Genomic DNA, 25940 nt, shown 5'->3' with positions numbered 1-25940 from the left:
CATAAATATTTACACTTGTTATATCTACTTCATGAATTGACCCCTTTGTCTTTATTTAATGACCTTTGTGTGTAACACTTATTTTAAAGTTTATTTTGAGAGAGAGCATGAGAGAGTGTGTGAATGGGGAGGGGCAGAGAGAGAGGAAAGAGAAAATCCCACACAAGCTCTGTGCTGTTAGCCCACATGGAGTTTGATCTCACAAACCGTGAGATTATGACCTAAGCTGAAATCCACAGTTGCACGCTTCACCGACTGAGCCACCCAGGCGCCTCTTTTGTGACACTTTTTGACTAAAGGTTGGTTTACTTGGTGTGACATAAGTGTAGTCATCCCTCTTGTCTTTTGGTTTCCATTTGCAAGAAGTATTTTTTCCCTAATCCTTCACTTTTAGTTTATAAATCTCTTCAATTTTAGTCCTTAAAGCTAAAATGAATCTCTTTTAGGCACATTGTAGTTGAATCTCACTTTATATCCATTTACCTACTATCTGTTAGTCTACTGGGAAATTTAATCCATTTGCATGTAAAATAATCACAGATAGAAGCTGAGAAGATGGTACATAGGAGGATTCTAAGCCCACCTTGTGCCCCAGATCCCACTTGATAACACTCACATCAGTGTAAACAATCCAGAAAACAGCTTGAAGACTGGCAGAATAAACATCACAACTTAAGGTAGAGAAGGGGCCACACTGAAGAGGGTAAGAAGGGTGGGGAGCTAAACAGACCTGCAGGCCATCTGTGGGAGAATGGGATCTGTGGATGCAGAGAAGGGACAGAAACAGACTCTCACAGTGAGGAGCCTGCGTGGGGACACCAAATCCTCATAACATTTGGCTTTGAAAACTAGAGGGGCTGAATTTTGTGAGTTCTTACAGATAGCGGGACTTAAAGCTCTGGGAGAGCTGCAGGGCAGTAGGAATTGAGTCCCTGCCCTTAAGAGACAAGCACAACAAAAAGCCAGGAGAGATACAGCATAGAAACAGTAGTTTGCAAAACACCTGGGGCATATGGGAGAGTTATTTACTAATCTCAGCCTGTGCCATAGACAGAGATGGCTGGGAGACTCCTCCAGGAACAAAGGATCTGGTAGGTGCCATTTCACTCCTCCTCCCCCAAGGTAACTACACTGGCCACCTTCAAGAAACAGCAAACACTTGCTACCTACACCCCCCTGCCCTTTGGTGAATCTGCCCTTTCCAGTCATGCTTGATTCAGTCCCACTGCTGTGGGTTCCCTCCCCGATAAGACCAGTGCATATCTTGCTAACACTGTGTCTTTAACCTGTATGCTTTATAGGGCCTTGGTTTAGATGGTGGCAGAAGTGATGGTAGGCCCCTTCCCGCAGAAGAATGGGTGCCTGTTGTTAAAATTGTGAACCCCACGTTAACTCTGTGATCCCCCCAACTGGCCTTGGTTTGGCACTGGCAGCAGGTCTCATTTTACAAGCAGATTGGCAGGCATCTTGTTAAAACTACATACTCTGCCTGGCCACCAGGTCCAGGCAGTCAACATGTGCCCTCTTGCTGGGACACAAACCTTTTGGGCACTGTACGATTAGTCCTCTCTAATACACTCTTTGCAAGAGCCCAGTCAAACTGAGGCCATAAGTCTGGCAGGGTGCAAGCAGTCCCAGCATGGGGCAGCACCACACCAAAGTAGCTCCTCTCCTTGGGAGTCAGACTGTGGCCCCAGCAGTGGGCTGGCTGCAGACAGTTGGTCTGATTCAGGGCGCACCCAGCAACAAAGCATCTCAGGGGACAAGATAGGGGTGTGCAACAGTTTGGTACTACTGTATTTCTGGCAAATGCCTGGTTTGACTAAACTCAAGCCCAAGGTGTCCCCAGACTGGTCCACTGACATCGAGAGCAAACACTGCCCACAACAGGCAAAGAGAGCCACAGCTGATGACTGGACTGAAGGAAAAAGGGGCTCAGCCACAACAGCAGGGTGCATGCAACACAAATAGGAGACACCTTTCCAGTAAACATGGAACACTGCACTGCAGGGCACTAGGGGATCTCTTCTTCATGAGGCCATCACTTTCAGGAGCAGGAGATGTAGCTGACTTTTTAATTTTTTTTTTAAATTTTTTTAATGTTTATTTTATTTTTGAGAGAGAGAGCATGAGAGGGGGAGGGACAGAGAGAGACAGACAGAATCTGAAGCAGGCTCCAGGCTCTGAGCTGTCAGCACACAGCCTGATGTGAGGCTTGAACTCCTCAACTGCGAGATCATGACCTGAGCTGAAGTTGGACTTCGACTGACTGAGCCATCTAGGCACCCTGTAACTGACTTTTCTGACACACAGAAACAGACACAGAGAGTTAGACAAAATGAGACAGAGATGTCCCAAATGAAACAATAGGACAAAACTACAGTAGAGGATATAAGTGAAATGGAGATAAGTAATGTGCCTGATAGAGAATTTAAAATAACAGTCATAAAGGTATTTACTGGACTTGAGAAAAGAGTGGAGGACATCAGTGAGACTCTTAACAAAGACATAAAAAAACCAGTTAGAGATGAAAAACACAATAAATGAAATTAAAAATACACCAGATGGAAAAAATGGCAGACTAGAGGAAGCAGAAAAATGAATCAGTGACCGGGGGACAGAGTAATGGAAAGTAATCAAGCTGAACAGGTGAGAGAAAGTAAAATTATGCAAAATGAGAATACACTTAGGGAACTCCATGACTCCAACAAACAAAATAACATTTATATTATAGGAATCCTAGAAGAAGAGAGAAAAGTGGGCAGAAAATTTATTTGATAATGTAATAGCTGAAAACTTCTTGAATCTGGGGAAGGAAACAGAAATCCAGATCCAGGAGGCACAGAGATCCCCCAACAGAATTAACCCAAGGAAGTCCACACCAAAACACATAATAATTAAAATGGCAAAAAGGAGTGATGTAGAGAGAATTTTAAAAGCAGCAAGAGAAAAGAAGATCAATACATACAAAGGAAACTCCGTAAGGCTATCAGTGGATTTTTTAGCAGCAACTTTGCAGGCTAGAAAGGGAGTGGCTTGATATATTCAAAGTGCTGGAAGCAAAAAGCCTGCAGCCAAGAATACTGTACCCTGCAGGGCTGTCTATTCAGAATAGAAGGAGAAGATAAGTTTGCCAGGCAAGCAAAAGTTAGAGGAATTTATGACCATTAACCCAACCCTACAAGAAACATTGAAAGGGGACTCTTTGAGTGGAAAGGAAAGACCATAAGTAAGAGTAAGAAAAGTGGGAAGCACAAAAGCAGTAAAAAGAAATATGTACGTAAAAATCAGTCAAGCGATTCACAAAATAAAAGGATGTAAAGTATAACACCATATACCAAAAACATGAAGGTTGGGGGGTGGAAGAGAAGTAAAGAATAAGTTCAAACTGAAGTGACCATCAACTTTAAATATAGACTGCTGTATGCAGAAGGTGTTATATACAAACCTCATAGAAACCACAAACCAAAAACCAGTAATAGATATGCAAAAAACAAAGAGAAAGGAATCCAAGTATATCACAAAAGAAAGCCAGCAAACTATGAGAGAAGAGAGCAATAGAAGAAAAGATCAGAGAAGAACTACAAAAACCACAAAACAAGTAACAAATAGCAATAAATACACACCTATCAGTAATTACTTTATAAGTAAAGGAACAAAATACTTCAATCAAAAGACACAGGGTGATGGAATGGATAAAAAAAAAAAAAAAAAAAAAAACAAGACCTATTTATATGCTGCCTCCAAGAGACTCATTTTAGACCTAAAGATACATGCAAATTGAAAGTGAAAGGATGGAGAAACATTTATTATGCAAATGATGTGAAAGTGAAAAGAACAGAAAGCCAGGATAGCAATACTTTTATTGGACAAAATAGACTTTAAAACAAAGACTGTAACAGACAAAGAAGGACACCAAATAATAATTAGAGGGAACCATCCAGTAAGAAGATATAACAATTATAAATATTTCTGCACCCACTTTGGAAGCACACAAATCATAACACAGTTAGTAACCAACATAAGGGAAGTAGTTGATAGTAGTACAGTAATAGTGGGGGTCTTTATCACTACATTTACAACAATGGACAGATGATCCAAATAAAAAAAAAAATCAATAAGGAAACAGTGTTTTTTAATGACACACTGTACCAGATGGACTTAACAGATATGTTCAGAACATTCCATCCTAAAACAACAAAATATACATTCTTTTCAAGTGTACACAGAACAGTCTCCAGAATAGATCACATATTAAACTACAAAACAAGTCTCAACAAATTCAAAAAGATCAAAGTCATACATGGATGTTTTTTGACTACAATGGTATGAAACTAGAAACTAACCACAAGAAAAAATATGGAAAGAGCACAGAAACATAGGGTTTAAATAATATACTACTAAACAATAAATAGGTCAACCAAGAAATCAAAGAGGAAATAAAAAATTACAGAGAAATGAAAATGAAAATGCAAAGGTCCAAAATTCCTTTGGGATGCAGGAAAAGCTGTTCTAAGAGGGAAGTTTATAGCAATACAGGTCTACCTCAAGAAGCAAGAAAAGTCTCAAATAAAAAACCTAACCTTACACCTTCACAAACTAGGAATAGAAGAAACAAAACCCCAAACCAGCAGAAGGAAGGAAATAATAAAGATTAGAGCAGAAATAAATGATATAGAAACTAAAAAACAAAAAACAATAGAGCAATGAAAACAGGAGTTGATTCTTTGAAAAGATCAATAAAATCAATCTAGCCAGACTCATCAAAAATAGAGAGGACTCAAATAAAATCACAAATGAAAGATAACTGACGCTACAGAAATCAAACAGTTGTAAGAGAATATTATGAAAAAGTATAAGCCAACAAATAGGACAACCTAGAAATGGGTAAATTCCTAGATACATACAACCTACCAAACTGAAGCAGGAAGAAATAGAAAATTTGAACAGAATACCAGCAATGAAATTGAATCCATAATCACACAACTACCAATGAACAAAGTCCAGGACCAGACTGCTTCACATAATTCTATCAAACATTTAAAGAAGAGTGAATACCTATTTTTCTCAAGCTTTTCCAAAAAAATGAAAGAGGAAGGAAATCTTCCAAATTCCTATGAAGCCAGCATTACCCTGATACCAAAACCAGATAAAAGCACCACAAAAAAGGGAATTACAGGCCAATAGCTCTGATGAATATAGATACAAAAATTCTCACCAAAATATTAGCAAACTGAGCCCAACAATACATTAGAAAAAGATCATTCACCACAATCAAGTGCGATTTATTCCTGGGATGCAAATCAATTCCTGGGTTCAGTATTTGCAAATCAATCAGCTTGATACATCACATCAATAAGGTAAAGGATAAAAACCTTATGATCATTTCCATCGGTACAGAAAAAGCATCTGACAGAGTACAATATCCATTCATGATAAAAGCCCTCAACAAAGTAGGTTTAGAGGGAACATATGTCTAATAATGAAGGCCATATATGAAAAACCCACACATCTTCAATGGGGAAAAACAGAACTTTTCCTTTAAAGAACAAGACAGGGATGTCCATTTTCACCCCTTTTATTCAACATGGTACTGGAAGTCCTAGCCACAGCAATGAGACAACAACAACAACAACAACAACAAAATAAAAGGCATCCATTTTGTTAAGGAAGAAGTAAAACTTTCACTTTTTGCAGATGACATGATACTATATATAGAAAACCTGAAAGACTCCAAAAAATTAGTAGAACTGATAAATGAGTCCAGTTAAGTCGCAGAATACAAAATCAATGTAGAGCAATCTGTTGGATTTCTATATACTTATAATGAAGCAAAAGAAAGAGAAATTAAGAAAACAATCCGATTTATACTTGCACCAAAAATATTAAACTACCTAGGAGTAAGCTTTACCAAGGAGGTGAAAGACCTGTACTCTGAAAACTATAAAACATAGATGAAGGAAATTGATGACAAAACAAAGAAATGGAAAGACATTCCATGCTCATATATTGGAAGAAAAAATATGGGTAAAATGTCTATACTATCCCCAACAGTCTACACAAAACATTTTAATTCAGTCCCTATCAAAATGCCAACAGCATTTTTCACAGAACTAGAACAATTAAAAAATTTGTATGGAACCACAAAAGACTCCGAATAGCCAAAGCAGTCTTGTAAAAGAAAAACAAAACTGGAGAATCACAATTCCAGACTTCAAGCTGTAGTAATCAAAAAAGTATGGTACTGGTACAAAAAGAGACACATAGATCAATGGAGCAGAGTAGAAAGCTCAGAAATAAGCCCACAATTATATGGTCAATTAATCTTTGATGAAGAAGGCTAACTAGGCAATGGGAAAAAAATAAAGTCTCTTCAACAAATGATGTTGGGAAAACTGGACAGCTACGTGGAAAATAATGAAACTGGAACATGTTCTTTCACTATACAGAAAAACAAACTCAGAATGAATTCAGGACCTAAATGTGAGGCCTGAAACCATAAAAATCCCTGAAGAGAGCACAGGTAGTAATTTCTCTGACATCAGCTATAACAACATCTTTTTTGATATGTTTCTGGAGGCAAGGGAAACAAAATAAAAAAGAAGCTATTGGGACTATTTCAAAATAAGCTTTTTGCACAGCAAAGGAAACAACCAACAAAACTAAAAGACAACCTACTGAATGGGAGAAGGTATTTGCAAATTACATATCCAGTCAAGTGTTAGTATCCAAAATATATGAGAACTTATAGAACTGAACACCAAAAACAAAACCAACCAACCAACCAAACAAAACCACACCAGTTAATCCAGTTAAAAATGGGCAGGAGACACGAACAAAGATTTCTCCAAAGAAGACATCCAGAGGGTCAACAGACACATGGAAAGATGCTCAACACTGCTCATCAGCAAGAAATGCAAATCAAAAACCACAATAAGATAATCACCACACACCTGTCAGAATGGCTAAAATCAAAAACTGAAGAGACAAGTGTTAGTAAAGATGTGGAGGAAGAGGAACCTTTGTGTACTGTTGGTGGGAATACAAACTGGTACGGCTGTTGTAGAACACTGTGTGGAGGTTCCTCAATAAATTCGAAATAGGGCTACCCTAGGATCCAGTAATCACAGCACTGGGTATTTATCCAAAGAATACAAAGACACTAATTTGAAGTGATACATGCGCCCCTGTATTTATTGCAGTATTATTTACCCTTGATCTTAGCCAAAGGCTGAGAAGCGATATTGCAGCATTATTTACAATAGCCAAATTATGGAAGCAGCGTGTATCCATTAATAGATGAATGGATAAAAAAGAAGTGGTATATATATACAAGAGAATATTATTCAACCATCAAAAGGATGGAATCTTGCCATTTGCAATATCATGGATTATTGTATAATGCTAGAGAATATAAGGCTACCCGAAATAAGCCAGTCATAGAAGAACAAATACCATGTGATTTCACTCATATGTGGAACTTAAGAAACAAAAAACAAATGAGGAGGAAAAAGAAAAAAAGAGACAAAGCAAAAAAATGAGCTTTTAATTTAAGGGAAGAAACTGATGGTTACCAGAAGTGAGGTCTGGGTGGGTGGGTGAAGTAGGCGAAGGGGATTAAGAGAAGGGAATTTATGAGTCCTGAATAATACATGGAGTTATCAAACCACTGTATTGTATACCTGAAACTAAAATAACAATTTATGTTTATTGGAATTAAAAAACAAATTGTATGGGTGAGACCCCAACCAGGCAAAACTGATAACTGTGGCCCCTGGGCTGACCTGCATTTTGGCTCTGTAGATGGGCAGAGCTCCTGGTGGGGCTTTCTTATCAGGCAAGGTTGCCAGCAGGGGCATGGTGCCACGGTGTCATGGTACCAGTATCCATTGGCTGGTTGCTCTGTGTCGCACCCCCCTTTTTTGTTACTAAGTGACCCTAGGTGGTCTCCCTCTGCCAATTCCTTCAGTGTTCCCTGTGAGGAAAGACAGGAATGGGCCTCCTGAAGATCACGTCTGAGCATTGGGGAAGTTGGATATCTCTAATGGACTCTTTTCTCCCAAAGGAAGATCACAGTCCTAGGGAATCCTTTCAGTGTGGTGCTATGCTGGCCTGGGAAAGGGGTGATAGTCATCGTGAAACCACTCCTCTTTACCTTCTGATGTGACTTTCTTAATTTTTGTGGTCTAAGTTTTGTGTTGACCTCACCTCCCAAGTTCTGGGATTTTCAGAAAGGTATTCTTGTGTGTTGATAGTTGCTAATGCCTGTTTTTGTGTGGGGGTCTAGAGTCTGGGCTCTCCTGTTCTTCCTTCCATCTTCCTTTTTAATTTTTTTTTTTTTTTTTTTTGAGACAGAATATGCACTTGGCAAGCAGGCATGGGAGGGGCAGAAGGAGAAGGAGAGAGAGAATCTTAAGCAGGCTCCATTCCCAGTGTGGAGCCTGATGTAGGGTTGGATCTCACGACTGTGAGGTCATGACCTAAGCCGAAATCAAGACTCAGACAGTCAACCGACTAAGCCACCCAGGTGCCTCATCCTATTCTTCCATCTTCTTTATTTATTTTTTAATGTTTATTTATTTATTTTGGGGGAGAGAGAGAGAGAGACATAGCACATGAGTGGGAGAGGGGCAGAAAGAGAGGAGAGAGAGAGAATCCCAAGCAGGCTCCACACTGTCACTGTTAAGCTTGATGCGGGGCTTGAACTCACAAACTGCGAGATCGTGACCTGAGCCAAAACCAAGAGTCAGATGCTTAAGCGACTGAACCACCCAGGTGCCCCTTAGATTGTTTTTTTATATTTATTTTTGAGAGAGAGAAAGAGAGTGAGCCTGAGCACGAGTGGGGGAGGGGCAGAGAGAGAAGACGGCAGAGCATCTGAAGTGGGCTTTGTGCTGATAGCAGAGAGCCCGATGGGGACTTGAACTCCCCAACCATAAGATTATGACCTGAGCTGAACTTGAATGCTTAACTGGTTGAGCTGCCCAGGAGCCCCATATTCTTCCTTTTTCCTGATATGACTTCTATAATCTCTTTATGTCTTTCTCTTTTTCCTTCTGGGATTTTCATAATGCATGTGTTGGTCTCCTCGAAGGTGTCCTACTGGTTCCTGAGTAACATTTCACCTTTTTTAAAAAAAATGTTCATTTATTACAGGGGAGGGGTAGAGAGGGAGGGACAGAGGATCCAAAGTGGGCTCTGTGCTGACAGCAGCGAGCCTGGTGCGGGGCTCAAACTCAAGAATGGCGAGATTATGACCTGAGCCAAAGTCAGATACTTAACTGACTGAGTCCACCAGATGCCCTACATTTCACTTTTTAAAAACTTTTTCTTTCTGTTCTTTGGACTGTATATAGGTTTATGCTGCTTTCTGAAACTTTTCGTTTTACCACTTTGCTTTGATGAAGACCTACATTAGTAGAGTAACGGCTTTTTTTTCATAAAAGTGAAAACCCTTTTTGAATTTCTTTCAGTTAGCAAAACCAGGTACCAACTAACAGAGGTCTTTTGTAAAAGTAAGGTGGTGTAATGTAGACTTTTGAAAGGCAGGGGATACTCTTTGCTTTATACCATTTTGGCTTTTAAAAGGTTTCAAAGGCTCTCTCTCAAAAATAAATAAAAATTAAAAGATTTTAAAAAAAGGTGGGGGGTGCCCGGGTATGGCTCAGTTGGTTAGGACTTTGGCTCAGGTCATGATTTCACGGTTTGTGAGTTCGAGCCCCGTGTCTCAGCTGTGCTGACAGCTCAGAGCCTGGAGCCTGTTTTGGATTCTGTGTCTCCCTCTCTCTCTCTCTGCCCCTCCCCTGCTCGTGCTCTGTGTCTCTCTCAAAAATAAATAAACATTTAAAAAAAATTTAAAGGTTAAAGGAATGCTCTACTTTTTGGATAGTGGGGGAAACCTGTGTTTTGACTTATTCTGTCTTTCAGTAAGCTGATTTTTCTTGCCCAAATCTGCTGTTGATCCCTTTAGTGCATTTTTTAGTTTTAGTTAGTATTTAGATCTCTTTAGTTAGAATTTTTAGTCATTCCCCAGATTCGTTTTTTGTTCCCTTTTTTACTTTCTGTTTCTTCTTGATATTTTCATTTATTTATAAATTGTTTTTCAGGTTTCCTTTAGTTCTTTGTGGTTTCTTTGACTTCTTTGAGTGCGTTTCGTGTGGTACATTTAATATGTGTTAAGTCCTACATCTGGACTTCTCAGGGATAGCTTCTATTGGTTTATTATTTTTTTTCATGTCAATGACTCATGCCTTCTGGTTTCTTTGTATATCTTGTGATTTTGTTGTTGTATACTGGACATTGGATATTATAATGTGGTAACCCTGGGAACTGGATTCTATCCCTCACCACAGGTTTGCTGTTTTTCATACTGAGGGCTGCAGTCTATGTTTTTAGTGACTATTTTTGAAAAGATCGTGTTCCATGTCATATGTGCTCACTGAAGTCTTTCTTCTTTTACTTGTGTTCAGGTAGTATTTTGTCAGGGAATTCCCTGAAAGCCAAGAACTAAAAATAAAAAATAAAATAAAGAAAAAGCCACTTCCTCCAGTCTTTGCATACTTCCTTTGTGTTGGGGCACTCATTCAGCAATGAACTGGGCTTTTTACAGCTCTGACAGCCTGGAGAGTAGAGGTGAAAGCTTAGGTCTTCTCCTGTCTTTCGTGCATGTGTCCCAGCCTGAACATGTTCATGGGTTTCTAGAGTGCTCTCGTTTCCCAAGGAACCTCTCTCCTCAGCTCTTTCTCCTGGGCTTTAAGCTGACTATAATCTTTTGCTTCATATGACTGAAGACTTTTAGTTTATTTTACAATATCTTAGCAACGCTGCTTTTTTAAATCCCTGAATGAGTTCCAAGTTAGGTGAAAAAGAGATGTGTGCCGTGTGTCGGTTCTTCATGTAGCTGCCAGACAGATTAGAAGGGACATGTAGTCGTTTGTCAATGATGTCTCTCCTCCTTCTGGACCCAGGGAAAGGGGGTCCCGTACTTGGGGCCAGGGCTGCTATCCACAGGAGTGCTGCCAAGATGGGGAGGAGTGGAGCGAGGGTGGGTGAAAATGCCACAGAGTTTTTAAGTTGGCTTTTTCTTGGTTCAGCGTTCTCATGGTGATTGTAAACCTTTACTGTATTCTAGCATACTGCGAAAGTTGGTTGGGAGAGTTTTTGCTTGTTTGTTCATGTTTCTGTGAAGGGACTGGGATTTGCAGTTGCCTACTCTGCCATTTTACTGACATCATTGGACCATCTGTCTTTGCTGTTCGTTCCTCCACATCCATCTTTTTGCCGTTTGGGGGAAGTTTCTTCTCTTCTTCCTGACCCTCTCCTCCCCCCATTTCTGTTTAGGAAGATTGATTTTATTTCTAGTCTTTACTTATTTTGTAGTTACTGACATTTTAATTTATTTTTATTTTTAATTTTTTTTTTAAGTTTATTTCCAGAGAGAGAGAGTGAGCATGAGTGGATGAGGGCAGAGAGAGAGAGAGAAAGACAATCCCAGGCAGGCTCTGTCCTGTCAGTGTGGAGCCCAACATGGTGCTCGATCCCAGGAATCGTGAGATCATGACCTGAGCTGAAATCAAGAGTCAGACGTTTAACCAACTGAGCCACCCAGGCGCCCCTGTAGTTGCTGTCATTTTAAAGTTTTATATTCTCCCTTATGGTTTGGATGTTTAGAAATCTTGTGTGTTTTTTTCCCATTGTGGGGAAAGTGAAAATTGATGAGATATCTGACGATCTATTTATGCTTTACTGCTAAGCCACCAGTTTTCTGACCTAAGGGACAGCATGCGCTCATTCTCTGTCTCAGTCTTGAGTGCCTCAGAGGGCCCTCTGCGCTTTCTTGCCCTGTCCCTGTCTACACTGGTTAGCTGCCGTGTGCTCGGGGAGACTTCACACACTGCACAGGTTCATCTCTCTCCGTTCTCCTGGTTTATCTGTCTCTGTTCTCCTGCTCTTGCCCGAGCTGTTGGTGCATTGACCCTGTCTATATACCTGGGGAGGGGGATAGGTATCGACTCTCTGTTACAAGGTTTTCGTTGGAATTTTAGTTCATAAACTCTAGTCCATATGTGGTCTTCATGGTTTGGCTGGTTTCTGCTTAACCCTGTCTAATGCAAGTTCTTTATCCTCCTGCATCTTTACCAGGCTTCTGAGCATGTCTATGAGTCCGAGCACGTCCATGAGTCTGAGCACGTCCATGAGTCTCTTCTGTCTCATGAATGTCTTGTCACTTTCTACAACTTAGTTCATTTAGGTTTTTTCTCACCCTTAATCCTTTTTTTAAAGTATGATTTTGTAGTGGATCTGCCTTATTTTGACTGGTGTGAGAATAATCATTATCCTGCGAACTTCTACTTAAGACCAGAATGTTTTTTTTAATACCTCAGTGATCCTGCTTTCAAAAATAGAGACTATGTCCTCATATTTTATTTTTATAATATTAGCTATAATGATAGGTAACATTAAGTACTTACTGAGTACCAGGCGTCTTGGTGAACACTTTCTGTGCATTATCTCATTTGATCCTCACAAACTTGAGAATAAGCATTATTATTTCATTCCCATTTTCCTGATGTGAGATTATATGGGTTGCTCAATATTGTACAGCTAGCTAGTGACACTTTTGAACTCAGGGCTGTGTGTCTCTGGAGCAGAGTTTGTAAATGTAATATAAATGTGAGAAGAGAGTTGTATGTGAAAAAAGTCACAAAGCAAGTGGCATGATGAATGACAGTGAACATTCAGCCTAAATACTGGGGTACAAATGAAGAGCAATTAATTCTGTGGCAAAGTCTTCTGGAGAATACATGCCTCCTTTAAAGGGTTTGGTCACTTTTCCGTTCCAGCCGGTTGTTGCTCATATGAGAATATGGGTCCGATATTTCAGATTTTCTGATTTTTCAAAGAAGTCAAAATGTGTATTTTTCCTATGAAACCACCCCCATTTCTAAATTTGAGCTGCTGGTTTAAAAAGAAGTAAAATCCAATGTACAGACATACATAATTCTGAAGTGACATGTGTCTGCAGGCCCGGACTATTCTCTGGGAAGTCAGTTTCCAGTCTGTGTAATAAAGCCTGAGCCCTCTCTAACCACTTGGGCATGCTGTCTCTCAGTGCCTGCCTTACTGCCTTCCTTTCACATATGTGCTAAATAAGGAGGTGAAGACCTACTCATGAATGAATGTATTTTATTTCTTTCTGTTACGCAGTTGTGCTAGTTTAGATTTAAGTTACAAAGACAATTCTTAGAAACGTAGTTTTTGAAAAATCCTGAATTCTTCATTTTGTCTTCTGTAAGCAACAGATTTCCATTAAAAGACCTATCTTACAGTGAGTTAATGTGAGGGTTCAAGTATTACTGAATGCCTCGTTTATTCGTCATTAATCACGACTCTCCCTCTCTTCTGCCCCCCCCCTTTTTTTTTTTTTTTTGACATAGCTTTCGCTTTCAGAAGAACAGAATGAAGTAACGAAAAACGGCTGTGAATCTAAAGAGCTGGTCTACCTCGTGCACATTGCTTGTCAGGTAATTTTGTGGATGTGGAGGCTCCTTTTAGTGCATTTCTTCAATGGCTAATAGAATTCGCAGAAAGATACCTGTGTGATACTGAAGTGGAATTGGACACTGCATGACTATTGTTAAGAAAATAAATGGTATCCTTTAAAAAAGAGATAAATGTGTTCGTACAATATTACATGGAGTGCACAGTTTAGTATTGTAACTTGCATATCTTCTATCTGCATCTTTAGAAAGTTTTTAAGGTTTTAGACATTTGTGGATGAATACCAGTGACGATGGCAACACAGATGTTTTGTTTTATTTTTTGTCCCCGTCATATTGGCAGTTCTGCATGTACTCAGGGTTGAAACAATTAATAGAATCAGTCTTACAGATACTTAATTTACAGACGTAATTGAAAGCTCTTCTTGTAAGAGTAAAGGAAATACATCGTTTATTGACAATTAGATTAAATGAATCAGCTACTGGTCCCCTATCACAGTAAAAGAGCAGATGAAGTTCTGCCTGAGATGCTCACTTTTCTAACCAAGACAGTACGTTTCACTATATTGTCTGTAGTGTGTGTGGTGTATATAGGGGTGTGTGTGTTTTAGAAGGGCACTGTTTCTTGACTCTTAGTATTGAAACTTTTGTGACGGGGGTGCCTGGGTGACTCAGTCAAGTGTCTGACTCTGCTCGGATCATGATCTCATGGTTCATGAGTTTGAGTCCCACATCAGGCTCTGTGCTGACAGCTCAGAGCCTGGAGCCTGCTTTGGATTCTGTGTCTCCTTCTCTCTCTGCCCCTCCCCCATTCTCACACTGTGTGTGTGTGTCTCTCAAAATAAATGAACATTCCAATTTTTTTTTAATTTAAAAAATAAAACTGTTGTGAGTGTAGTTACTGTGACTTCTCTTAATGAGATTTAAAAAGGGTCATTGTAGCATTATTTCCTCCGTCAACTAAGTAGTTTAGTTCCTGTTAACTTACTTTACATTCATTAAGCCTTATGTCTAGTTTTAAGTTCATAATTGTAAAGTAAGTGTTTTTGAGGGAGGCTTTCTTTTGTGCAAAGTTTTTAGTTTTCTTTGGGAAAGAGTTAGATAAGGGCATTTATGTTTTTTTTTTTTTCCTCAAAAAGTGTTATTCCTTCACCTGAAATTAAAAATTATATGATCTTGAAAAATCTAATGCTTATCTCATATGGGAAATCCCTGACTTCTTAGTCTTCGTGACTTTAAGGAGAACCTTTCAGAATTTAGTGCTTTATTTATAGATGTAAGAATATGAGATTGGAAATTGACTTTAGCTTGTATAGAAATAAGATGGCCAAAGTTTCATATTGTTTACATATGTTTTATTGTGTGTCATCTTGGTTCCTTTGAGGAAGTAGGCAGCTCTGAATCACTGTTTTGTGTCATGTTTCAAAAAATGCTTCTATTTCATGACTTAATTTTTAAGTGAAAGTTTCACATGTTCTATGGTGAACCATTACTCACACATTAGTGTAAATCATATCCTCTTTATCTAGAGTACATGATTGGCATGTCAATAATGAATTTATTAATCCCTCTATGACCTGACATCTTTTAGCATCTTTCCTTCTCACCATTAATTTTCATATGTTCTGACAATGCAAATAGTTTTCTCATAAGCAAAACAAAATGTTTTAAATACTGGTACCATATTTTTAAGTGAACTTGAAAAGGTAAGCATGGTATTTTGGAACCATATGCCAGAATGTATAATTGTCACTTGATTATGCTTAGTGAATTAGTTACCTAGCTACTTAGACTATTTCCTGGTTGCAAGTATCTTGTCAAGCTGCTTAAAAAAATTCAGACTACTTGGTACGCTATTCATTACATTAAAGTAGTAATTTACTGCAATATAATAATGCCATCATACCTCTCTGTAGCACTGAAAGTAATCATTGATGCACACCCCCTCCCCTCCCGGCTTACTTTCTGTATTCTTGCCATATGTGTTGGCCATAAATCATACTAAATTAGAATCATATATATTTTTTAATAACTAAAATTATAGAGACTCATAATCAAACCCTTTTATTTTTGCCAGTGAGGGAATTGAAGCCCAACTTACTGACGTGGCTTTCCTAAGTTCTGTAAAATCTTAGCACTAACTTCTAGGGACTTTCAGTTTCCTGATGATCAATTTTTCCTGCATGTCTGTGTAATTTACAATCTAGAACAGACTTAAGAGATTCCCTAGTCTGCAGATAGGATATGATCACCATTACATGCTGATGTAATCTGTACGAGAAACCACTTTTTCACATATTGCATATTTTTGCTAATTTCTAATTTTTAATTAAAGTAAACTTGGAATTCTTTTTATTTAACCAAAGTATTTGTCTTTCATCTGAACTCACTCTTCTCCTATTCTTTATCCTAGAAAATGGCCAATTTTCTGTGAAAATTCTGAAAAAACTGTGGATTTTTTTTCAGCTTTTTGGAGGTTAAATAATACTGATTCTCTTAGGTCTTATCTTTGAAACTTTAATTGTGCTTTCATCTCTGCCTTTCAAGTTTTTATTTCTTGTTAAATTGTGAATTCAGAAATGTAAACCATGTCTTTCATATTGAATTGATCCAAATTCAGTAGGCATTTTGATTACCTATGTGTCTATATAAGTACACAGATACTGCGACATACAGTACAACATTTAATTCTTACAACAACTGTGTGAGGTAAATAGTCTGTGTTTCATTTTACACATGATGAAGACTCAGGAATGTGAATAACTTCCCCAGGGTCATAAAATTAAAGAGAAAGACCAGGATTTGAACCTCAGTCTAGTGTTTTTGTTTGTTTGTTTGTTTGTTTGTTTTACTCTTGTTGTCTAATATGATTTATACTCGGTTAGCTACTCTGAAATCTGCAAGCATATTGTAAATGGTAGTAAATAATTACAGAAATGCACTGAGAGTGACAGTCAAGTTTCTTTGTATGACTTCAGTGGAGAGAGTTCGTACGTACATATTTTAGGACATATATATATGTCTTTTTTTTCTCACTTAGAAGTGTGGGTTTATGGGTTTTTAGAATAAAAATACTTTTAGAAATTTTGGAAAATATGGGAAATGGAGAAAAAAGAATAAAATTGCCGTAACACTACTACCCTGATATGTAGTCTCTGCTTACACTTTTGTATATTCTTGCTTTGTTTTCCACAGTTGTATTTTAGGATTGGATACAGAGGTATATATACAATTTTATGTAATTATTTATAAAGCATTCCTCCGTTGGTTATAATCTCCCTGTAAACATTCATTAATTAATATACTGAAGTATAGTTGACATACAGTGTTATATTGTTTTAGGTGTACCAACATAGTGATTTGACATTTACATGTGGTACAAAATGTTCACCATGATACGTATACTTACCATCTGTTACCATACATAGTTATTACAATATTATTGACTCTGTTCTTTATGATGTACTTTACATCCCTCTTACTTATTTTATAACTGGAATTTTATATCTCTTAATCCCCTTCACCTATTTCATGCATCCCCCACCCTTCTCCCCTCTGGCAGCCAGTTTGTTCTTTGTATTTATGAGTTTGTTTCTGTTTTGTTGTTTGTTCATTTGTTTTGTTTTTTAGAGTCCACATATAAATTAAATGATAAGGTGTTTGTCTTCCTGTGTCTGACTTATTTCAGTTAGCATGACCCCCTCAACGTCTGTCTGTGTTGTCACAAATGACAAGATCCCATTCTTTTTTTAATGGCTGAGTAATATTCCATGTACCTATATTCCATAACTTCTTTATTCATTCACCTTTCAGTTGACACTTAGGTTGTTTCCTTATCACATCTATTGTAAATGATGCTGCAGTGAACACAGTAGTGCATATATTATCTCTTCGAATGAGTGTTTTGTGTTTTTTTGGGGGGGGTAAATAGCCCGAAGAGGAATTGCTGCATCATATGGTATTTCTGTTTTTAAATTTTTGAGGAACCTCTACACTATTTTTTTTGAGTGTTTGTGCCAATTTACATGCCCACCAACAGTACATACGGGTTTCCTTGTGCCAACAACTGTTATTTCTTGTCGTTTTGATACTATCCCTTCTGACAGGTGGGAGTAGCATCTCATTGTGGTTTTGAGTTGCATTTTCCTGTGATTAGCAATGTTGAACATTTTTTCATATGTTTCATGATCATCCGTATGGTCATTTTCTTCCATTGTCTTTGGAAAAATGTCTGTTCAGGTCTTGTGCCCATTTTTAAAATAAGATTGTTTTTCTGTGTGTGTGTGTTCGGTTATTTGAGTTCTTTGTATATATATATATATCTTATTTGATATATCACTTGTAAATATCTTCTCCCATTTAGGAGGTTGCCTTTTCATTTTGTTGATGGTTTCCTTCTCTGGGAAAAAAAAAAGCTTTTTAGTTTGATGTAGTCTCAATTTTTTATATTTGTTTTTGTTGCCCTTGCTTGAGACAAATCCAAAAAATAATATTGCTAAGACCAATGTCAAAGAGTTTATTGTCTGTGTTTTCTTGGGAAGCTTTATGGTTTCAGGTCTTACATTTAAGTTTTGAATCCATTAAAAAAATTTTTTTAACATTTATCTGAGAGAGAGAAAGAGACAGAGCACGAGTGGGGGTGGGGCAGAGAGAGAAGGAGACAAGAATCTGAAGTAGGATCCAGGCTCTGAGTGGTCAGCACAGAGCCTGTGGTGGGGCTCGAACTCATGAACTGTGAGATCGTGACCTGAGCTGAAGTCAGACACTTAACTTACTGAGCCACCCAGGCGCCCCAGGTCTTGAATCTATTTTGAGTTTGTTTTCATACATGGTGTAAGGAAGTGGTTCAGTTTCATTCTTTTGCATGTAGCTCTTCAATTTTCCAAACACCATTTATTGAAGAGACCGTTGTATATTCTGCCTCCTTTGTCATAGGTTAATTGACCATATAAGCATGAGTTTATTTCTGGGCTCTCTACTCTGTTCTGTTGATCTATGTGTCTCTTTTTGTGCCAGTACTATACTGTTTTGATTACTGTAGCTTAAAGGTGTAGTTTGAAATCTAGGAGCATGATACCTCCAGCTTTGTTCTTCTTCCTCAAGATTGTTTTGTCTGGATCTTCTGAGGTTGCATACAAATGTTAGAATTTTTTTGTTCTAGTTCTATGAAAAGTAGTGTTGGTGTTTTGATAGGGATTGCATTGAATCTATGGATTGCTTTGAGTAGTATAGACTGTGAAACAATTTTAAATCTAGTCACGAGCATGGTATATCTTTACATTTATTTTTGTCATCTTTTTTTCATTAATGTCTTACAGTTTTCAGAGTATAGGAGTTTCACCTCCTTGGTTAAATTTATTTCTAGGTGTTTTATTATTTTTAATGCAATTGTTAATGAGATTTTTTTCTTAATTTCTCTTTCTGTTTGTTATTAGTATATGGAAATGCAACAGATTTCTTATATTAATTATATTAATTATCTAATTCATTAATTATATTAATTATCTAATATTAATTATATTAATTTTGTATCTGCAACTTTACTGAACTCATTCATTAGTTCTGATAGAGTTTTTCTGTGAAGTCTTCAGGGTTTTCTATATATAGTGTCATGTTATCTGCAAATAGTGACAGTTTTTACTTCTTCCTTACCAGTTTACATTCCTTTTACTTCTTTTTCATATCTGATTGTTATAGCAAAGACTTCCAGTACTTTGTTGAATAAAAGTGGTGAGACCTCATCCTTGACATGTTCCTGATCCTAGAGGCAAAGCCTTCAGCTTTTTGCCATTGAGTATGATTTTATCTGTAGTTGTGTTACATATGACCTTTATTATGTTGAGGTATGCTTCCTCTATTACCACTTTGTTGAGAGTTTTTATCATGAGTGGATGTCGAATTTTATCAAATGCTTTTTCTGCATCTATTGAAATGATGTGGTTTTTTTATTCTTCATTTTGTTAATGTGGTGTATCATTTTGATTGATTTGTGGATATTGAACCATCTCTGCATGCCTGTCAAATCCCACTTGATCATGATGTGTGATCCTTGTACTGTTGAATTTATTCTTCTAATATTTTGTTGAGGATTTTTATAGTTCCATTCATTAGGGATATTGGTCTGCAGTTTTCTTTCTTTGTAGTGTCTTTGTCTGCTTTTGATATCAGAGTAATGCTAGTTCATAGAATGAATTTGGAAGGAGTCTTTCCTCTTCAGTTATTTGGAATAGATTAAGCACGCTAGGTATTCAGTTTTCTTTACTTTTTTTTTTTTCCTCCAGTTTCACCTGTGAAGCCATCTGGCCCTAGACTTTTGTTTGTTGGGAGGTTTTTCATATGGATTGAATTGTATTACTAGTAATTGGTCTGTTCAAATGTTCTTTTTCTTCTTGATCAAGTCCTAGAAGATTTTATGTTTTTAGGGATTTATCTGTTTTTTGTAGGTTGTCTAATTTGTTGATGTGTAATTGTAGTAGTCTAATAACTTTTTGTATTTCTGGGATGTGAGTTGTAAGTTCTCTTCATTTCTGATTTTATTTACTTGACTCCCTTCTTTTTTTTCCTTGATTAGTCTGGCTAAATATGTTTGTTTTTTTACAGATTTTATTGTTTAAGTAATCTCTACATCCATTGTGGGGCTCAAACTCACAACTCCAAGATCAACAGTCACAAGCTCCACTGACTAAGCCAGCCAGGCACCACTGCCTAAAGGTTTATCAACTCTTAGTTTCATTGATCTTTTCTGATGTTTTTTAGTTTTTACTTCATTTATCTGCTCTGATCTTTATTATTTTGTGTCTCCTACTAACTTTGGTTTTGTTTCTTCTTCTTTTTCCAATTTCTGTGGGTGTAAGTTTAGATTGTTTGAGATTTTTCTTTTTTCTTGAGGGAGGCCTGTATTGTTCTAACTTTCCCTCTTGGGACTGCTTTTGCTATTCCCTTAAGATTTTGAACTGTTGTGTTTCCATTGTCATTTTTGTCCAGATACTTTTTTTATTTCTATTTTGATTTCTTTATTGACCACTTGGTTATTTAGGCTCCAAATGATTGTGTTTTTTTTAGTTTTTGCCTTGTAATTGATTTCTGGTTTCATACTGTTGTTGTGGGAAAAGGTGCTTGATATGATATCAGTCTTTTAAAATTTATTGAGACTTGTCTTGTGGCCTAACATGTGATGTGTCAAGGAAAATGTTTCATGTGCACTTGAAAAGAATGTGTATTATGCTGTTTTGGTAATGTTCTGTACATATATGTATGTCAGGTTTGTCTTAAACACTGTTTCAGGTCACTGTTTCCTTATTGATTTTTCTGTCTGGACACTGTATTCACTGATGTAAATGGGGTGTTAAAGTCTCCTACTATTGCTGTATTACTGTCTGTTTTTTTGCTTTTTGTCTGTTAATATTCGCCTTATATATTTAGGGGCTTCTGTGTTGAGTATAGAGATATTTACAATTGTTACATTATCTTGTTGGATTGATGTCTATCATTATGTAATGTTTTTCTTTGTCTCTTCTCATAATCTTTGTCTTAAAGTCTATTTTGTCTGATAGGTGTATTGCTACTCCAGCTTTCTTTTTGCTACATTTGCATAGAGTATTATTTTTCATCTTTTTACTTTCAGTCTGTATGTATCTTTATGTTTGAAGTGAATCTCTTGTAGGCAGCATATAGATGGGTCTTATATTTTTATCCATTTGTCTATTGTCTTTTGACTGGAGCATTTAGTCCATTTACCTTTAAAGCAATTATGGGTAGTTTTGTACTCATTGCCATTTTGTTCATTGTTTTCTAATTGTTTTTGTATGTCTTCTCTTCTTGTTCTCTTACCTCATAACTTGATGACTTTATTTAATGTTATGTTTGGATTCCTTTCTATTTATTTTTTATGTATCTAGTATAGATTTTTGCGGTCAGTATGAAGTCATATGTAACACTCTTTGCATATAGTAGTCTGTTTTAAATTTATGGTCTCTTAGGTTAGAACACATTCTGAACATACTACATTTTTACTCCTCATCCCCATGTTTTTATGTATTTGAATTCATATTTTACAGCTTTTTGCTCAATGTGTCCCTTAACTAGTTATTGTAGATATTGTTGATTTTACTACATTTGTCTTTTAATCTTCATACCAGCTTTGTGAGTGGTTGATCGACCACCTTTACTACATGTTAGCTTTTACCAGTGAAATTTTTCTTTCATAATTTTCTTACTTTAGTTATGGCCCTTTCTTTTATGCTTAAAGAAATCCTTTTAACTCTCTTAAAATGCCAGTTTAGTGGTGAAAATTTAAAATTTTGCTTGTCTGGGAAACTTTATATTTCCTTCAATTGTGAATGAAAAATTTGCTGGTAGACTGTTCTTGGTTGTAGGTTTTCTCCTTTCAGCAGTTTAAATATATCATGCGTATTCCTTCTGGCCTGAAAACTTGCTGCTGAAAAATCAGCTGATAGTCTTATGGGTGGTCCCTATACTTACTACTGGCTTTTCTCTTGTTGCTCTTAAGATTCTCTCTTTATCTTTAATTTTTGACATTTAAATTCTGTGTCTTGGTGTGGTTCTCTTTGAATTCAGCTTGTTTGGGGCTCTCTTTACTTCCTGGACCTGGATGTCTATTTTCTTTCAGATCGAGGAAGTCTTCAGAGGCTCTTTAAGTGGAAGCCTCAAATTTAGAGCCTCTGTGGGAAGTAGTCCAGGCCATCTGGTTACAATGACAAGTCATTATATAGTCCGAGTGCTTGTTACAATATTAAAATCTAGTATAACATGGTCCTGGAACAGATACCTGTCAGACAGCTCTCATTTAGCCACATTGGTGTGTCTGAGGAGAATATTAAGCATTTTTAAAGTGATATTCTCTTGAGGCACCTGGATGGTTTAGTCGGTTGAGCATTCAACTTCAGCTCAGGTCATGATCTCGCAGTTCATGAGTTCAAGCCCCACATCGGGCTCTGTGCTGACTTCGGATCCTCGTTCTCCCTCTCTCTCTGCCCCTCCTTCACTTGCTCTCCCTCAAAAATAAAATAAACATTAAAAAACAAATAAAGTGACTCTCTCAGATGCTTGGAAAATAGATCTTTAATGCCCTGCCCAAGCCCCCAACATACTAATCCCGATTTAGAATAAGTTGTCTTGGGGTGCCTAGGTGGCTCAGCCAGTTAAGTGTCCGACTTCAGCTCAGGTCATGATATCATGGGTCTGAGCCCCGTATCAGGCTCTGTGCTGACACAGATGGTTGGTTCTGTGTCTCCCTCTCTCTCTCTGCCCCTCCCCCACTCACGCTCTGTCTCTCTCTCTCTCTCTCTCTCTCTCTCTGTCTCAAAACTAAATAAACATTAAAAAAAATTTAGAGTAAATTGTCTTAACCAATATAGACATATTGTTTTTCAGATGTTCCCTCCATTATCGTTTTATTCTGTTCTTTAAGTAAACAAACTGAAAAAATGTATTGTGTAGAACAAACAGATTAGCTTGTGTGGATGACAAAACACTCTTGTGTCGTAATATTGAATCTGAATGATAATACTTTATCTTTTCTGAAAATCATACTAATTTTTCCTCTGTCTATCCCCTACTTTTCAGAAAACAATGTGTTTACTTTGAATTTAATAAAAATTAATAGAAATTCTAAAAAATTGTTATATGTCAGAAGATACTAGAAAAACCTTTACTATCTTAAGTGTTGAACATTCAGTAACTTTAAAAAGCCCAAAATGAGATAAGCACTCACAGTAATTGAATCCCACTATGTGGAATAAATCATTTATGAGTATAATGTCAATGGTAATATGTCTCAGTACCACTCTATATTCAATTGTTTTATTCTTTAGCAAGTAAGTGAACATCAGCATTTACTTACTTATTTAAGTTTATTTATTTATTTTGAGAGAGAGTATATGTGTGGGAGGGGCAGAGAGGGAGGAGAGAGAGAGAATCCCAAGCAGTATCTGCACTGTCAGTGCAAGGAGCCCAATGTGGGACTTGAACTCACAAACCTGTGAGATCATGACTTGCAATGAAATCAAGAGTTGGATGCTTAACCGACTGATCCACCCAGGTGCCTCTCAGTTTTTAAATGTTACTTTTAAAATGGCAAATTTAAACCTAGCTGTTTCAAGAATTTATTCTAACATGTACTCCAATGAAAATCCTTCAGGATTTTTCTGTTCTGTGAGTATAGGTTTGTTAGTGTAAGAAATTGCTGCTTTATAAAGTACTTAATAAAGTACTTACTATTTTATTGTTTGATTGTAAGCTTTAGACCAATTAAAATCAATCATTTCATTGTATTTGGAGTATATTAACCACCTTTGTATTTTAACGAGAATTCATCAGTATATAATACTTTGTTTTTTCTGAGGATCAACTTTTTCATAAATATTTATAATACTCTGAAGGCTCCTTTATGTCCTGGTAGGTGGGGTAAACAGTTGGTTTTAGGGGAATGCTTTCCTGCCTCAAAATATCTCCTGCTACCCTGCTTGAAATTCCACCATCAGAAATGCATTCCTTGGTATTAAGTATCTCCTCCACTTAGTCCTTTTAAAAAATGCTGTTACTAAGGGGTGGGGTTGACTATTCACATTTGTAGAGCATCTGTGTATGAACAAAACGTATAGAGATTGTAAACATCCAAACCTGTAACTCTTCTGTGAAATGTAGATGTTACTATTTTCATTTTATAGGTGAGTAAAAATTGCTGATAGGTTTAAGTAACTTATGTAAATTTCTATATCTAGGATAAGGCCCAGCTGAGATTTAAATCAGGTCATTCTCTTTTCACTGAAATTCATCATACCATTAAAGAGAGAATTTGTTCATTCTTTTTCAGTTAACTTTCCCATGGTAAAGGAATTTCCAAGGACATGGGTGAGGACCGTTCTCCGAAAGAACAGCAAATGTATCTAGAATTTGTCTTTTACCAACTCTGTTATTACCAAGCTTTATCTTGTTGGGATGTTGTGATTAGCATTTGTATTTGCATCAAATTGCATCTAGCATTTAACTGCTGGAGTGATGTAAAATGTGATTTGAAACATGTTGCCTTCGTGGTTAACACTCCAGTAGATTTTCACTGTGTTTAGAACTGAGCCCAAACTGCTAATCAAGGACTGTGAGGGCCCCACCTGACCAGGACCTTGCTACCTCTTTCATATCATCTCATGACAGTGTGCCCATTCCTGTGTTCTGATTATGCTAGCTTTCATTCCATTTTTTATTTCTTTTCTGTTTTTTACTTTTATTTTATTTTTTAAAAGTTTTTATTTATTTTAGACAGTGAGGGAGAGAGGAAGAAGGAGAGAGAGAGAAAGAGAAAGAGAGTGAATATGAGTGGGAGAGGGGCAGAGAGAGAGAGAGAGAATCCTAAGCCCAACATGGGGCTTGAACCCACAAACCTGAGCTGAAATCAAGAGTCGGATGCTTAATCAGCTGAGCTACCCAGGTGCCCCATAAGGAGTTTTTGTATTGTTTTTGTGTTGATATATTTACAAAAGAAGTGAATTTCTAAGTTATTCTGATCATTTGTAGTTGAACCTTGAACAACATTGGTTTGAGTAGCATGGTTCCACTTATACATAGATGTTTTTCGCTAAATAGAGTACATTACTGTAAATGTATTTCTCTTCTTTATGATTTTCTTAATAATACATTTTTTCTCTATCTTACTTTATTGTAAGAATAGTACATAATATAACATAAAAATATGTTTGTTGCCTGTTTATATTATTGGCAAGGTTTCCAGTCAAGAGTAAGCTATTAGCAGTTATGTTTTGGAGAAGCAAACTTATATGTGGATTTTCGACTGTGAAGGGGAATCAGTGCCCCTTCTCATGTTGTTCAAGGGTCAGTTGTACTTTATTTACTTTTAGAAATTGGATGAATTTCTGCCAGAACGGTAGGTATTTTACTATTTTTAGAATTTTCTCACTGAATCTAAGTTTCAGATGATTTGCAAATTAAGGTTTTCATTTGGTGAATGACATTCTGTATAAAAGGACAGATTTTTTGCTGGCACAAGAACATTTTTAAAAAAATTGAAAGAAATCAGTTCACTGATATATGGGGAAATGAGTTTTGAAATCCAGTCCCTCACCATTTTTAGGCTCATTTGCATTTATGTGGTTGGTTGATATTTATTTCCTTGAGTAAGACTGTTTGGATGGAATAAAACATGATTTATTTTTAACAGTTAATATAGTTGATTTTTTAGATTAGTTTTAGGTTCACAGCAAACTTGAGTAGAAAGTATGAGGTTCCTGCATATGTTTTATCCCCACACATGCCCGACTCCACTATGGATGTCTTTCCCAACATGATACATTTGTGACAGTGATGAACCTACACTGACATAGCTTTGTCAGCAAGGGTTCAGTCATGGTGTTGTATGTTCTGTGGGTTTGGACAAATTTATAATTATATGTACCCACCATTAAGGTA

At 37.0% G+C, this 25940-nt stretch overlaps 1 protein-coding gene across 6 annotated transcripts in view; it reads left to right on the top strand.

The window, feature by feature from the left end:
- ARHGAP32 (Rho GTPase activating protein 32) overlaps window positions 1–25940 on the top strand; it is a 298650-nt gene that overhangs the window by 170506 nt on the left and 102204 nt on the right. For all 6 annotated transcript variants that reach the window (XM_045483461.1, XM_045483459.1, XM_045483460.1 and 3 more), the window contains one exon: window positions 13437–13523. In XM_045483461.1, coding sequence (XP_045339417.1) covers window positions 13437–13523 — 87 coding nt within the window. The remainder of the gene's footprint in view (window positions 1–13436; window positions 13524–25940) is intronic.

Source organism: Leopardus geoffroyi, chromosome D1 (genome assembly GCF_018350155.1).
Source record: "Leopardus geoffroyi isolate Oge1 chromosome D1, O.geoffroyi_Oge1_pat1.0, whole genome shotgun sequence".
NCBI classification, from domain to species: Eukaryota; Metazoa; Chordata; class Mammalia; order Carnivora; family Felidae; genus Leopardus; species Leopardus geoffroyi.
Note: the sequence above shows the minus strand (reverse complement) of the source record. Positions and strands in the feature narration are given on the sequence as shown.